At 47.9% G+C, this 13,054-nt stretch overlaps 3 protein-coding genes across 11 annotated transcripts; 1 reads left to right on the top strand and 2 right to left on the bottom strand.

The window, feature by feature from the left end:
• Positions 1-894: 894 nt before the first annotated feature.
• On the top strand, positions 895-5,225 carry TSSK4 (testis specific serine kinase 4). Of its 3 annotated transcripts, none has more exons than XM_020968775.2 (4): positions 895-989; positions 3,441-3,655; positions 4,090-4,453; positions 4,933-5,225. In XM_020968775.2, the coding sequence occupies exons 2-4, from the start codon at positions 3,444-3,446 to the stop codon at positions 5,101-5,103; spliced, it is 747 nt and encodes a 248-aa protein (XP_020824434.2). In that variant the 5' UTR covers positions 895-989; positions 3,441-3,443; the 3' UTR covers positions 5,104-5,225. The 3 variants fall into 3 exon arrangements, with proteins under 3 accessions (XP_020824434.2, XP_020824297.2, XP_020824360.2); XM_020968638.2 differs by having other exon boundaries at positions 4,054-4,453; XM_020968701.2 differs by having other exon boundaries at positions 920-989; positions 4,054-4,502.
• A 739-nt stretch (positions 5,226-5,964) lies between these two features.
• Positions 5,965-8,630, bottom strand: CHMP4A (charged multivesicular body protein 4A). Of its 2 annotated transcripts, none has more exons than XM_020968850.2 (6): positions 8,462-8,630; positions 7,813-7,965; positions 7,544-7,721; positions 6,848-6,962; positions 6,549-6,684; positions 5,965-6,325 (listed from the first exon to the last, which is right to left on the bottom strand). In XM_020968850.2, exons 1-6 carry the CDS (start codon positions 8,628-8,630, stop codon positions 6,270-6,272), a joined length of 807 nt encoding a protein of 268 aa, XP_020824509.2. In that variant the 3' UTR covers positions 5,965-6,269. The 2 variants fall into 2 exon arrangements, with proteins under 2 accessions (XP_020824509.2, XP_020824574.2); XM_020968915.2 differs by having other exon boundaries at positions 7,813-7,962; positions 8,462-8,622.
• Positions 8,631-9,186: 556 nt separating this feature from the next.
• On the bottom strand, positions 9,187-12,966 carry MDP1 (magnesium dependent phosphatase 1). Of its 6 annotated transcripts, none has more exons than XM_020969667.2 (6): positions 12,185-12,966; positions 11,935-11,995; positions 11,727-11,837; positions 9,884-9,991; positions 9,688-9,773; positions 9,187-9,548 (listed from the first exon to the last, which is right to left on the bottom strand). In XM_020969667.2, exons 1-6 carry the CDS (start codon positions 12,318-12,320, stop codon positions 9,469-9,471), a joined length of 582 nt encoding a protein of 193 aa, XP_020825326.1. In that variant the 5' UTR covers positions 12,321-12,966; the 3' UTR covers positions 9,187-9,468. The 6 variants fall into 6 exon arrangements, with proteins under 6 accessions (XP_020825326.1, XP_020825469.1, XP_020825399.1 ...); XM_020969810.2 differs by having other exon boundaries at positions 12,211-12,343; XM_020969740.2 differs by having other exon boundaries at positions 9,421-9,548; positions 9,678-9,773.
• Between the last annotated feature and the right edge of the window lie 88 nt (positions 12,967-13,054).

Raw genomic sequence — 13,054 nt, 5'->3', positions numbered from 1 at the left:
TCCAGCAGAGAGGAGATAGAAGGAGCCTGCCTGCTCTTGGAAAAAGTTAAAGAAAGTTAAGAGTAGAAGGGGCCTAAGACATCATGTCATCTAATCCCATCATTTTATAGCCAAAGAACTTGAAACCTGGAGAGGGACAATTAAATAGCAAAGCTGGGACTTGCTACTTCATTGTGCTGATTCCTAAGTCCACTGCTCTTTCCACTACCTCTCACTGAGCTAGCCTTACTGAGGAAGGCTATCCTGTCTCTCCAGAACAGTTCAACAGCCTTTATTCCCTCCCCAGCCCCTTTGAGATAATGGACAGTGGCCATCTGGGTCATTCTAGATCATGAATCTGACACAGGAATAAGGATCTGTGGAGGTATCTCACCTGGAGCTGGGGAAGGCCCCTGCAGGTTCCCAAGCCATGCTCCCTCCTTGACCTATGTGGCCAGTAAGTGGGTGGAGAGCAGATTGTGATGTGTGCGGAACATGGGAACAGGGGATTCTGTAACCAGGAGGAGGAAGAAGGAACAACAGCTACTGGAGACAAAAAGAGCAGTCCACCCCTCTTCCTTCCTCTCCCCCTCCAAGTTCCTAATAGAGAACAGAGCCCTGTGACCCCAGCTGGGGTAAAAATACAGGCAAGCATTTGGGGGCCAGCTTCATTTTGGCGCCGCAGGCCCCAGCGGCTAAGGGCGTCAGCCTCCCTGGACGTCAAAGGCAGCTTCGGTGAACGCAGCCCTCCACCTGTCAATACTACTCCTACCAGGGGGCGATGGGATGTCAGCCAGATCCCGAAAAAACCACCATCATCCCATCAGACCCACCACACTGTCATGGAAGAGTATGGCTATGAAATAGGCAGGGTGATTGGTAATGGCTCTTACGGCACAGTCTATGAGGCCTATTACATTAAGCGAAGAGTCCATGTTGCTGTCAAGGTCATCTCCAAAAAGAAAGCCTCTGAGGACTATCTTACCAAGTTCCTGCCCCGAGAGATCCAGGTGGGGATGGGAGAGGAAGGCAAGAGTTTGGTGGGTCAGGTCGTTGGGGCCTTCATCAAGATAGGGCTAGGTGACCCAGAGCTCCTCAAAACAGGGCTGAGCCTTATCCATGATCCATTCATTCAACACATAGTCATTAAGCCAACCTAGATTTCCTGATTCTAAGACTAGCATTCTTTTTGAGATAACCATGTTGCTTCCCTCAAATGCCATCTTCTCCAGGAAGCCTTCTCAATTCTCCCCATTCAGCAATGACCTTGCCACTTGTAACTCCCTTAGGATTTTGTTTCACACCACATGTACTTATCATAGATGAGACAGTGCCCTCTTTTTTGGCCCTCACCCAGTAGATAAGACATAAAACATAGATAACTATAATAATAGCTAACATTTATATAGCACCTACTATGTGCCAGGACCTGTGCTAAGTGCTTCACAAATATCTTATTTGATCCTCACAACAACCTGGTAGGTAGGTGATCTTTTTCTCATTTTTACAGTTGAGGAAACTGAGGCAAACAAGTGACTTGCCCAGGGTCACATAACCAGTAAGTGTCTGGGGCCAGACTTGAACTCAGGCTTCTTGACTCCAGGTCCAGTGTCACCTAGGTAGCTGCCCCTGTAATGTATGGCATTACACAATAAATGCATCATTACATGACTGGGGAACATTAGATTTGGAACTGAGACCTGAATCCCAATCTTGCCTTTGATGCTTATTAGCTGTGTGACCCTGTGCTGACTACTTAATCTTTCTGACTTTAGGTTTATTTGTAAAATGAAGAGAACCTAATCCATAGTATTATCCCTTCAGAGGGTTGTTATAAAGACCAAGTAGGATGACTATATAAAGTGCTTTATCAACCTTAAAGTGCATTCACTAATTGATGTTAATAATTCTATTATTGATGTGGATTATAAAGGACAGGCAGGAATTCAGCTGGACAAGATGGGGAGGGAATGGGTTATGCAGTAGAGAAGAGCATGCCAGGCCCTGGAGAGGGCCTCAGGGCACATGGCCTTTGGCAGGACACAACTGATTTGACTGGAGTTCAGAGTGAAGGACAGAAATTTGAGATAAGATGAGAGAGCTAGGGTGCAATCTTGAATGCCAAAGGAGCTGGAATTTTGCTCAAGAGGCAATAGAGTCACTTGGGATTTTTAAGCAAACTAATAAATCTATGAATATGCATTATTATTCTGACAGTGATATGAAGGATAGATTGTGGGGAGCAGGAAAAGTGAATGCAGAAAGACTTAGTAGGAGGCTAGTTCAGGCATCTGATAGGGTGATAATGTATTCACTTGTACTAGAAAAATGGCAATAGTAATAGAGAAGAGAGAATAGAACAAACAGTGTTGCAGACACGAAATCAAAATAATTTAGTAACTACGTGGATACAAAAGGTGGGTGAGAAAGGAGCATGAGAGAGAACACCGAAGTTATGAACATGGAAGGCAGGATAACGGGTAAAACCACAGGCTGATACAGTGGAGTCAGAAGGAAGAAGGGCTTTAGAGGATAAGACAATAAGCTTCGCTTTACACATGTTGAGAGTAGCATGGGGTATTCTGGTGGAGATGTGCATGAAGAGCCCTTTGCAGAGAGGCTATGGTTGAAGCCTTGGGAGAGAATGAGTTTGGCAAGAAAATGGGAGACAAGAAGAGAAAAGGGTCAAGGCGAGACCCCAGAGAAAGATACACATTAAGAGGTTAGGGAGAGAAGGTATTGACAAAATCAGAAGAGTGGTTAAGATAGGTAGAAGGAGAAGCAAGAGATGGTCTATGAATCCAAGGCAGAAGAGAGTGTGATAGTCAAAACTGGGGCAAAAGTAGCAGTGAGTTGAAGGTGGATAAGGACTGGAGAGTAGCCATTGGATTTGGTGATATGTAGGTGGTGACTTAGAGAACAATTTCAATAGCAAGCTTGAAATGGAAGGAAGACTGATTGGCAGGGGCTGAGGAGAGTGATGAAGCAGAGACATTTGATACAAACTCCACTGATCCCAGGCAGTGTCCAATCCTCTCTCCAACCCAATACAGACCCCCTCTCCTATGCCAAAAGGAAAAGAGCCTAAAATGCTGATATGGACCAATCAGCTCACCTCTGCAAACAATTTGATTCTGCTCCATGATGTTAGATAGCCTGAGTTGGAGTCTTGGCTTCACTACTTACTGGCTATGTGACCTTGGACAATCACCTCACCTCTCTGACCCTGTTTTCTCATCTGTAAATGATAGTACCTTCCCTCTTTCACTGGTTCATAAGGTTGTTTTGAGATTCAGATAAAGTCCAGGGACGTTAAAGAGCTTTGTAAGCTATAAAGTCTTATATAAATACAAGGAATCACTATTGTTAATAACTTTGCTATAAAAGGCAAGGAAAGGGTTGAGAGTCAAGCCATGAGCCCTCCTCTGCCAGGTCTGATGTACTCCTTTCCTTGGGACCAGGTAATGAAACTCTTGCGGCACAAGTACCTAATCAACTTCTACCAGGCCATTGAGACCACATCTCGTGTGTATATGATCCTAGAGCTGGCTCAGGGGGGTGATGTTCTTGATTGGATCCAGCGCTTCGGGGCCTGCTCTGAGCACCTTGCCGGCAAGTGGTTCTCCCAACTCACCTTGGGCATCGCTTATCTGCATAGCAAGGGCATCGTGCACCGGTGAGGGCACTGCCATCTGAGACTTTATGACTCCCAGAGGGGGGCGGTCTCCCTGTGGCTTACCTAGCCTCCTCTCTATTAACCTCTTCCCACACATCCACACCCCTAACTCCTATCTGAACTCCTTCCTCATCATTCTCCCCACAACTAGGTCAGTCTTTCCTTCTCCATTTCAATTACCTGTTTAAGGAATTTAGAATCCTCTATGTCCAGAGTACTATACAGAGAAGCTCCACAACCCCAGGACTCTTGCCCTCTGATAGCCATATTCCTAGACCTGCTCTCCCCCACTCCATACTCCTAAACCCCAGATCATTTTTCCTAACTCCACTCCCCCACCTCCATCCTCTGACCCCTGACCCTCTAGCTCCCAGCCTAATATTAACCCCTCTCCCCAGCCCCCGCCTGACCCCCAGGCCTTCTGCTGCCGGTAGGGACCTAAAGTTGGAGAACATGTTGCTGGATAAGCGGGAAAATGTGAAGATCTCTGACTTCGGCTTTTCCAAGATGGTGTCAACTGACATCCAGAGCCAGGAGAGACCTTCCCAACACCTCACAGCCTGCTTTTCCCAACTCAGCCGGACCTACTGCGGTAGTTTTGCCTATGCCTGCCCAGAGATCTTGCTGGGGTTGCCCTACAACCCTTTCCTCTCCGACATCTGGAGCATGGGCGTCATTCTCTACACCCTGGTTGTTGCCCGTCTGCCCTTCGATGACACCAACCTAAAAAGGCTGCTTCGAGAGACCCAGAGGGAGGTCACCTTCCCAACTAACCGCCTTATCTCGCAGGAGTGCAAGGTGCTGGCCCCCCCGGGAGGGCTGGGGCCCATGGGCAGATCCACAGAAGGTGGGGTACACATCCAAACAGTACACATCCAAACAGCAGGGTCAGGGGAAGGCTCCATTCACTCTGTATGCCAGGCTCCACCCCAGGAACCTCACTTGCTCCCACTGGTCCCATGCCCAAAGCATTAGGGAAGGCCAATCCAGAATTCCCTCCAGATCAAAAATTAGTTGAGTATAGGAAAACTTAAGCCTCCATTGTTCCAAGGCAGAGGATACTGTCAGTCCCTCTTCCAAGGATCCTGATGTCTCCCTGCACTCATCCCTTATCCAAACATTAACTCTGGGCATATGCTAAGGGAATACCTGTATAGCCCTCTCCCCAAAGTAGTATTGTGGGCAGTCCTGCTTCTGTCTCAGGTCTAGATGCTGCCATTACCTGGGCAGCACAATTCAGGGCAAGCTCAGCCATGGCCTCTTTCTCCCCGTCCCAGAACCTGATTCACACGATGCTGCGCCAGGCTATCAATCGTGCTACCATCCTGGACATCGTCAAGAACCCCTGGGTGCTCAAGTTCCAGCCAGCTCGGCCCCACCATGAAATACAGTTACTAGAGGTCCTGTGTCTACCACAAAATTCCAGCACTACCAATATTGCAAGTTGAGCAGGACTGAGGAAGAAGTCAGGAAGAGGGGGTTAAGGCAGGAAGTTGGGGAGGGGGCCAGGACTCTTCCCTCTATCCACTTCTTTTTTTTATACAAGAAATCTAATTCCCATTTAATTTTATCAGCGGGGTGGGGAAAAGAAATGATTTCCCCAAGGAAAGCTTAAAAGGAGTCACTTCTAGGCTGTTATAGAGGTTGGCCTCCATCTGTAGTCTGCAAAGGTATTTTAAACTTAAATATTGGACTGTGCTTTCTTTAAAGACATATGCATATGGGTTGGGGGGAGAAATGGGAAAGAAGTATCTTGGCTCTGCATATCTCCTCCTTCAAACTTTAAAAGGTGCTGACAACCTCCTAGGTGTACCCTTCTTATCATTAAGGTCTTTTTGTATTATCAAAAATGGAAAAAGGGAGCCAAACTGTGGGCTTGTCTTAGGATCACAGAATCAGTTTTAGAGCTGGAAATGATCTAGTTATTGATTACCTAGTCTGGCATCCTCATTTTACAGAGGAAGAAACTGAGGCCAGAGAGGTTAAATGACTTCCCCAAAAGTCACAGAGTTAGCAAGTGGCAGACTCAGGATTTGAACATAGGTCTTCTTGACTCCAAATCCAGCCCTCTTGGTAAAAAGGTAATTGTACTGCAGAAATTCTACGGCAACACACTAGAAGAGTTTGATCAACTATAGCGCTGTCTACTTACATTTTACAGATCAATAGAAAACACTCACCTGATGTACACAGTGAGGAAGCTAGGAGATCCTACAAGCCCATTCACTCCTTCTCTCTAAGTAAAGAAACTGGAACAGGGACCTGAAGTAGGCATCCAGGGGCTGACAAGACATGGCAGACAATGGGGATCCATCTGCCCAGTTTTATTGAGAGTAAGGGCCTTTGTAACAGCTTCCAATGAAAAAAATGGTCCAGGGACTTTTCTCCTTCCTCCCACCTTCCCCACCTTCAAACACCCTCGCCCCCATCCCCAAACAGAAAAACAGTCCTACTCCAGAGGTGTGCTAGGTGAGGCATCAAGTTCCTCAGGAAGGGGCAGACTTACTACCCTCACCAGTGCCTCATGAGGTTTAAACCCTTCAGCTCAGTACACTGGCACTTGGGGGAAAAGAGGGGAATTGGATGGAGTTTCAAGAACATCAAGGCATTCTTTTCAGGCTACCCAATCAACTAATTGCTTCAGTTCCTTTTCCTCATCAGCCTTGGAAGCTAAGGGGAAAAGAGACAAAGCAAAGAAGAGTTAAGTTCCCTAGAATTCTCCAACCAGCCCTCCCTATGATAACTTAAGGCACCATGAACCAACTTTCCCCTGACACGGATCTTAACAATGTGAGGCTACTACCTGTCTCAAGACAGGAGGGGATATTACCCTTCCCATAGCCAGTGTAGTAGTCAGGGCTGCTCCTCTGGCCAGGCAGTGAGTTCTTAGTACCTGGACTGGTGGGTAAATGAGTAGAGGGGACATCAGGCAGCGTGGCTGGTGCTGCTGCTTCATCCTCTTCCATATTCAGCAGCTCTTGGTTCAATTTCTCCTGCTCTAGTTCCTCTAGTTCCTCCAGCAGCTCATCCTGGAAATGGAAAGTCCAAAAGTTTATCAGGAAACCCTGTACTGCTAAGAATTTACTGCAAAGACCCAATGCCTCAAAGTCTCCTCCCTCAAAGCCTCACAAATTCCCCAGTGCTATACCTGGATTCCTTCTACAAGCCTCAACACTACCTCCATCCAATTACCTCATCCACATCATCCCCAAAGCCCACAGGCCGAGAAATAGCATCAGAGATTTCCTGGGCTATTTCCTGCTGCTCTGTGATGTCAGACATCAGCTCATCCACCTTGTTGATGTCCCTGTGGGTGGAGGTATAGGTAAAAAATCAGGGTAGCTCTTGCCTTTCATCCTGTGGTGGAAAAAAGCCACTCCCATTCCCACTGAAGCCTCATGTTTTAATGGGCCTAACACTTCTTGGCAGAGGGAACCAAGAGAAGTCTGCAGATGGGTAGGAACATGTTGCAAAGAAAGGATATGTAGAATCTCCTGTGCTGAGAGGTGTTTGTTTTTTTAAAAGAATCAGGAATGCTGGCCTGCTACTTTCTCCCATGTGTCTTAACCAGGGGAAGGGAATGCTTTGAAGTAGGGAATTAGATAACCTATAGAAGATTCTATGATTCTACAAAGAAAGGGATGTGACCCTGTGGCCAAGCCATTCTTTTCTCTTTTCTTTGTGTTTTTTTAAGGCAATTAGGGCTAAGTGACTTGCCCAGGGTCAAAACAGCTAGTAAGCATGACGTGTTTGGTCTGAGGCCGTATTTGAACTCAGGTCCTCCTGACTTCTGGGCCAGTGCTCTATCCATTGCGCCACCTAGCTGCCCCGGCCAAGCCATTCTTTCCCCAGTGTCTGTCCTTCCCCTCCCCTTTCCCCCGTACCCACATGTCCTGGTGGGCCTTGCTCATGGCACGGGCAGCCAGCCCCATGGTTCGAAGCACTTCAGCATTGGTGGTGGCATTCTCAATGGCTTCACGCTGGAATTCCAGGGTAGATAGAGTCCCATCTGTCTGTGCCAGCTGTTGTTCCAGCCTCTTCTTTCTGCGCAGCGCCTGCAGGGCAGCTGACCCAGCCCACAGCCCACCCATAAGTGCCAGAAGCCCCCAGCTCTTCCCCCTGCAGTGGCTCTGTGCTCTACGCCTCTCCCCTAGTACCTCTCTTGTCCTTGGTCCCATGCTTCTTGGCAGTCTGAAGTTCCTGCTGGATCTTCTGCTCTAGAAACTCCTGCTTCTTGATCAACATCTTTTCTGTCTCCTGCAATTTCTGAACTGCCTCTTCAGGGCTTGGGTCCTTCTCCTTCTTCCCTGCTGGGTCCAATGCAGCAGGGGGCAGTGTTGAGTAGGAAAAGCTATTCCCAGTCACTTTAGCTCCCAGTTCCCATTGGCCACAGCTGGAGAAGGAACCTCAGGCTTCTTTTCAAGCCAGAGAACATGTGTTGGAGGGGAGGGTGTTGGGGGTGGTAAAGAGACCCTAGCCAGGAAGTCTTGGCCCCGTGAAGAGATAGGTCTGAGCCCGGAAAGGGTCCAATGTGCCCTGTGCTCCTGCCCTCAAAATCCTGAACTTTTCTACTTAAGAGTTAGAGGGCAAAGTGGGGGAAAGGAAGGTGTTTCTAGGAGGTCCCTGGCTGGTGGATCCCAAGACTGCTGGTGCAGGGATTAGGGGCTTCTCCCCTCATAGCCTCTAGGATTTGGATGACTTTTCTACCCTCCCGAGCATCTTTCCCAGCCCCTTAGAAAAGCAGGCCCCCAAAGACGGGCAGCCACGTCTCCATCTACATGGAGGCAGGGTTCCGCCAGGGCTCACCCCTGCCAAAGAGCCTCCCCAGGCCGCTCATCCTGATTCCTGATCCCTGAGGAGCCTCGACCCCAAACTTGGTTTCGGCCTCCCCGAGCCCTTCCCACTTCCGTCTTTCCCAGCGGAGACGGCCCCTCCCGCCAGCCCCGGCCAATCCCAGTCCAAGGCTCTGGCTCATCATCATAGGGAGTCTCCAGCCTGGAAACCTGGGAAAGTGTGCCCAGACTAGCGTGCTTGTCACATGATAGGAGTCACCTGACTAAACACCCCCCCCTCAAAGTTTTAAAGGGCCCCCCGATGTTTCCAGGGCAGTCACTGAATGAAAAGAGCTGTTTGTCCCAGGAGGCAGAGCTGGAGGACATTGATTTAGATCGGAACAAGGAAACTGAGGACCACAGACAAGGTGGAAAGTTGTGGCTCTGCCCTTTCCCTCCCTGGGACCCTGTCCCAGGGCCTCATGCTCATGGCACCTGCCGGAGCCCCCTTCAGGCCCTTCCCAGCTCTGCACCTCTATCTCTTTGATGGCCACAGAGATCAAGCCATTTGCCTAAGGATGAGAACCCATGTGCTCTAAGCCCAATCTCTCCTCTTCCCCTTTTTGGGCAGACACAATCCTAGAGGGCCCTGGGGCACCAGCCTGGCATGCACTGAGCCTTTCCCAGGTTGCCAGGTCCCCTTCCTCTAGGATGAGCTTTGGTGTGCTTGTATAGAGGCAGGCAGAGGAAGTGCAGAAGTATGTCATAGGAAGTTTTATTTGCTGTGAGGAAGGGATGTTGTGATAACACACCAAGGAACAGACAGCACTGGGAAGCAAAACCTGGAATCAGTCCTGGGCAGTGTTGTTAGCCCATATATGTGAGGACAAAGAAGACTTACACTAAGGGAAGGGTCTTATGTGCTCACACACAAATGTTTTATACAATTCACAGATGAGCTGAAAATGCATTCCTCATTCTTGTTCTCTTCCTGTCCATGGCCAGGGCTCCCATCTGCAGCGCTGAATCTGAGAGTTTGTCTCAAGACTTTGCAAATGTTTCTAGGCCTTTAGTCAGAGTGTGCAGATTCATTTCACTCTGGACATGAATACAGGTGACACCTAGGAAAGAATGTCATTTTAGGAGATTAGTCTTACCTCTTTGTCATTTTGGGGCCCTTAGCTGGCATGCAAACTAGCCACCCCCTATGTATACTTATATACCTAAGGCTCCTTTCCCCCCAACAATACCATTCAGTACCCAGTTTGCTGACATCTATAATGTTCCGCTTCTCGTCATCAAAGAAGATCATTTCAGAGTAGGGAATACCACTCTTCTGCTGCAATCTGAGTGGAACAGGATGTGTGAGGACTGGAGGTTAGTTTCCCACTCCCACCATGCCTGTCAGGTAGATCCAGTCATATTTTTCCTTTCCTTTCTTCTCATCCCTGAGTACCTCTCAAAATGTGTGACCTTGCAGCCTGGATAGATTTCCTTGTGTGCAAAATATTTAGTGAGGTCAAAAAGCTCCAAGAGCTGATTGGCTCCTCGAATCTCACCGGTCCTAAGTTGAAGAAACAGTAAAAGGTTATAGGATAGAACTAAGTCAGAGATACAAAGGAAACTTGGAAAAAGCAACAGATGAAGAATGCTAAAACACAAAGTTACACAAATTACTATCTATTTTTGAATTATTAGCCTCTCAAAATTTCACAATGTAGTTGCAACACTGAAGAGGTTCCCCTCCCCACAGAACTAAAATATGATCAGACTGGAACCAAAGCAGAATTTTGAAGGTGCCTTCACAGCTGCCAAAACAATCTTCTTGATGTCTAGGTCTGACCACTGACTCACTACTCTTTTTTTTTCTTTTTAGGCAATTGGGGTTAAGTGACTTGCCCAGGTTCACACAGCTAGTGTCAAGTGTTTAGTCTGAGGCCAGATTTGAACTCAGGTCCTCCTGACTTCAGGGTCGGTGCTCTATCCACCGCGCCACCTAGCTTCCCCTGACTCACTACTCTTTAAAGGAGATAATACAGATTCCTTAGCTTTTTATTTCCAGCCATGGGCTCTTGTGATCTTTGGAGCCTTTTCTAATCCACTTGCCCTTTTCCAGTATTTCACTTCATTCCTTCTATGAATGGTATATCCCTATCGTGTCACATCACTAGTTATTTCCCAGTCTCAGCTCGAACTCTCCCACCTCAATGTTATTTAGCAGTTAGACACAGAATACAAATGCCTCTGGAAAATTAAAAGTAACAGAGAACAATGGAGGGATACATGGTAGGGTATGAGCAGGCTGCAGCACATAACCACATATGTTATACATGAGGAACTCTGAAGAAACAGGAGAGTAAAAGACATCATTAAAGAACTGTGTGATAGGCAGAGAAGATGGGCTGGTCACACGGCAGGAACAAAGTGACAGGTGGGCAGCCAGAGTGTTCCTTCCACTGGTACTTTTTTGATATCAGGAGAAAGTCAGAAAGTCTTGGGTTCAAGCACCACCTCTGACACATACTGGCTATGTGACCCTGGGTAAGTCACTGAACTTTTCAGTGCTCTAAGTAATTCTTTAAGACTATAAATTATATTTTTAAAAATTAAGTTATATTTTATTTTAAAATCTGTACCTTCTCCCTCCCACACACACCCCTTTAAGAAAGCAAGAAAAATAAAACCTGTTATAAACATGTATAGTCAAGCAAAACAAATATCTTCATTGGTCATAGCAAAAAAACCCAAAACAAAACAAAAAGTCTTTATCTATACTCTGACTCTATCATCTCTCTGCTGGGAGGTAGGTAAGCACGTTTTATCTTGAGTCCTCTGGAACTGTGGTTGGTCATTGTGTTGATCTGACTTCCTAAGTCTTGTAGGGAAGGTATGGACATGGACTGGTAGAACTTTGCTCTGACAATCTCTGTAAGTGTGAAATATGTCCGTTGTCTGGAATGCACTACTTTTTCCTTTTCAGTTTTCAGATTCTTTCTCTGCCTTCAAAGCCCAGATTAATTAGCATCTCCTCCATGACAGCCTTTCCTGATAGATCCAGCTGAAAACTTCTCTCTCCCCATACTCAAAGATTGGTCCGGCCTTCTCCTTTGCCCCCATCATACTCTAACTTGCATTATAACTATTCTTTATACTTGTTATATGCTTCCCACGTCCAGCACATGATGAACGTTTCTTGAGCGTAGGATCTGTGACATTTTCAAATCTTTCATATCCCCAATCCTTTACCACGGAGCAAAGTGCTCCATAAAAACGTGCTCCATTGAACAGGCAGTGCTTACCGGGAGGCAGCAGCGATGGTCACCCCCAGGCCATGCAGACGGTCCAGGACATCGGGCACCTCTGGATATAGCCTAACGATCTTCTCATTGCTATCCCGCACACTCCCATCCCTAGGCAGGGGCAGAAGAGGAAAGACTCAGCTTTACTCCCCCTCCCCTCCATTCAGTCCCTGAGCTTTGGCTCCGCCCCCGCCCCGCCTCACCTCACCTGTTCCTGCGGAATGGGGGCTCCACATGAGTGTCAACCCAGAAGGGCCAGAGAGTGTAATCTGCAAGGGAAAGGGGGCGGGTCTTAGCTGGCTCCAACCTGGGCAGCACCTAGGCTACGGCTCAGAGGGCCGAGCCTGAGGGCTCAGGGGCCGAGGAGGCGGGGCTTGGCGAGGATAGGAATGAAGGCTGGGGGCCGACTTGACCCCAAGGAGGGGTAAGGAAGAGAGAACATCTGCAGTCGCGCGCACCTTTTCCCTCCACGCGGTGCACATACCCAGGTCGAAGACTACCAGCTGCGGAAGGCGGGCCATAGCGGGCGGGCCCTGGGCTCCCGCAGGGGTAGTACACGCCGGCTGCTTTCAGCAAGCCACCATGTTTGACCATAGAGAGAAGCCAGCTAGAGTGCCGGTTCCCGGAATCTGTCCTGAAGCCGGTGGCGCCACCCAGAGTTGGAGCTGAGGCATGACAGAGGGCGCTATAAACACAGCGCCCTCAAGAGTTAGTACTAGGAATGGCCGCACAATCCTCCCACTGGCCTGGATCTGGGTGGTGGATAGGACTTTTTTCACCTAAGTACAAGTCGGCGCCTCCTTCCAATCAGTGACAGGATTATAAATGAGTAGCTGGAAGATCTGATCTAATCCTCATTTTATAGATGAAGAATGCAAGGCTCAGGCCAACTTGTCCTGCCATACAGGCACTTTAATTTGGCATTGCTGGGGCTGGAACCCAGACCCTCTAACTCCAAATCAGTTCCTTCCTTCTTTGAATAGTAAAATGCCCAAAAGACCCTTCTGCTCTCCATTACTCCAGGCCACCTCTCTCATTCCCATCTTCTCAGGCACCAGCATCCCTCCCTCCTTGCCTCTCACAATAACTGACTAAGCCATAACATAAAGGCAGGTAGAGCAGAGCCCTAGATAAACACTCCCTCTGTAGAATAGTGGTCATGAAAATCATAGAATGTTGTATGAACCCATTTCCCAGGTCCAGCAATGTTAAAAATTTAGCTATCCTGTTTTTCACCATCAATAACAGGATCAAATTTACTCCAAGGCCCTGGATCAAATGGCCCCATGGGTCAGTCAATCGATTACATCTGAGCACAGTTGAGAAAA

The sequence above is a fragment of the Phascolarctos cinereus genome, unplaced genomic scaffold (genome assembly GCF_003287225.1).
Source record: "Phascolarctos cinereus isolate Bilbo 61053 unplaced genomic scaffold, phaCin_HiC Scaffold_3;HRSCAF=262, whole genome shotgun sequence".
Lineage (NCBI taxonomy): Eukaryota > Metazoa > Chordata > Mammalia > Diprotodontia > Phascolarctidae > Phascolarctos > Phascolarctos cinereus.
The sequence above is the reverse complement of the archived record's forward strand: the minus strand, read 5'-3'. Positions and strand labels throughout refer to the sequence as shown.

Coding starts and splice junctions, on each gene's coding strand:
- TSSK4 (XM_020968638.2), top strand. CDS start 3,444: ATGAAACTCTTGCGGCACAAGTACCTAATCAACTTCTACCAGGCCATT. Junction 3,656..4,053: donor AGCAAGGGCATCGTGCACCG/GTGAGGGCACTG, acceptor CCCTCTCCCCAG/CCCCCGCCTGACCCCCAGGC. Junction 4,454..4,932: donor TTATCTCGCAGGAGTGCAAG/GTGCTGGCCCCC, acceptor TCCCCGTCCCAG/AACCTGATTCACACGATGCT.
- CHMP4A (XM_020968850.2), bottom strand. CDS start 8,630: ATGAGCCAGAGCCTTGGACTGGGATTGGCCGGGGCTGGCGGGAGGGGC. Junction 7,722..7,812: donor TGGGACCAAGGACAAGAGAG/GTACTAGGGGAG, acceptor GGGCTGGGTCAG/CTGCCCTGCAGGCGCTGCGC. Junction 6,685..6,847: donor TTGGGGATGATGTGGATGAG/GTAATTGGATGG, acceptor TTCCATTTCCAG/GATGAGCTGCTGGAGGAACT.
- MDP1 (XM_078151279.1), bottom strand. CDS start 12,320: ATGGTCAAACATGGTGGCTTGCTGAAAGCAGCCGGCGTGTACTACCCC. Junction 9,992..11,726: donor ACCATCGCTGCTGCCTCCCG/GTAAGCACTGCC, acceptor TCTTCAACTTAG/GACCGGTGAGATTCGAGGAG. Junction 9,774..9,883: donor AAGGTCACACATTTTGAGAG/GTACTCAGGGAT, acceptor TGTTCCACTCAG/ATTGCAGCAGAAGAGTGGTA.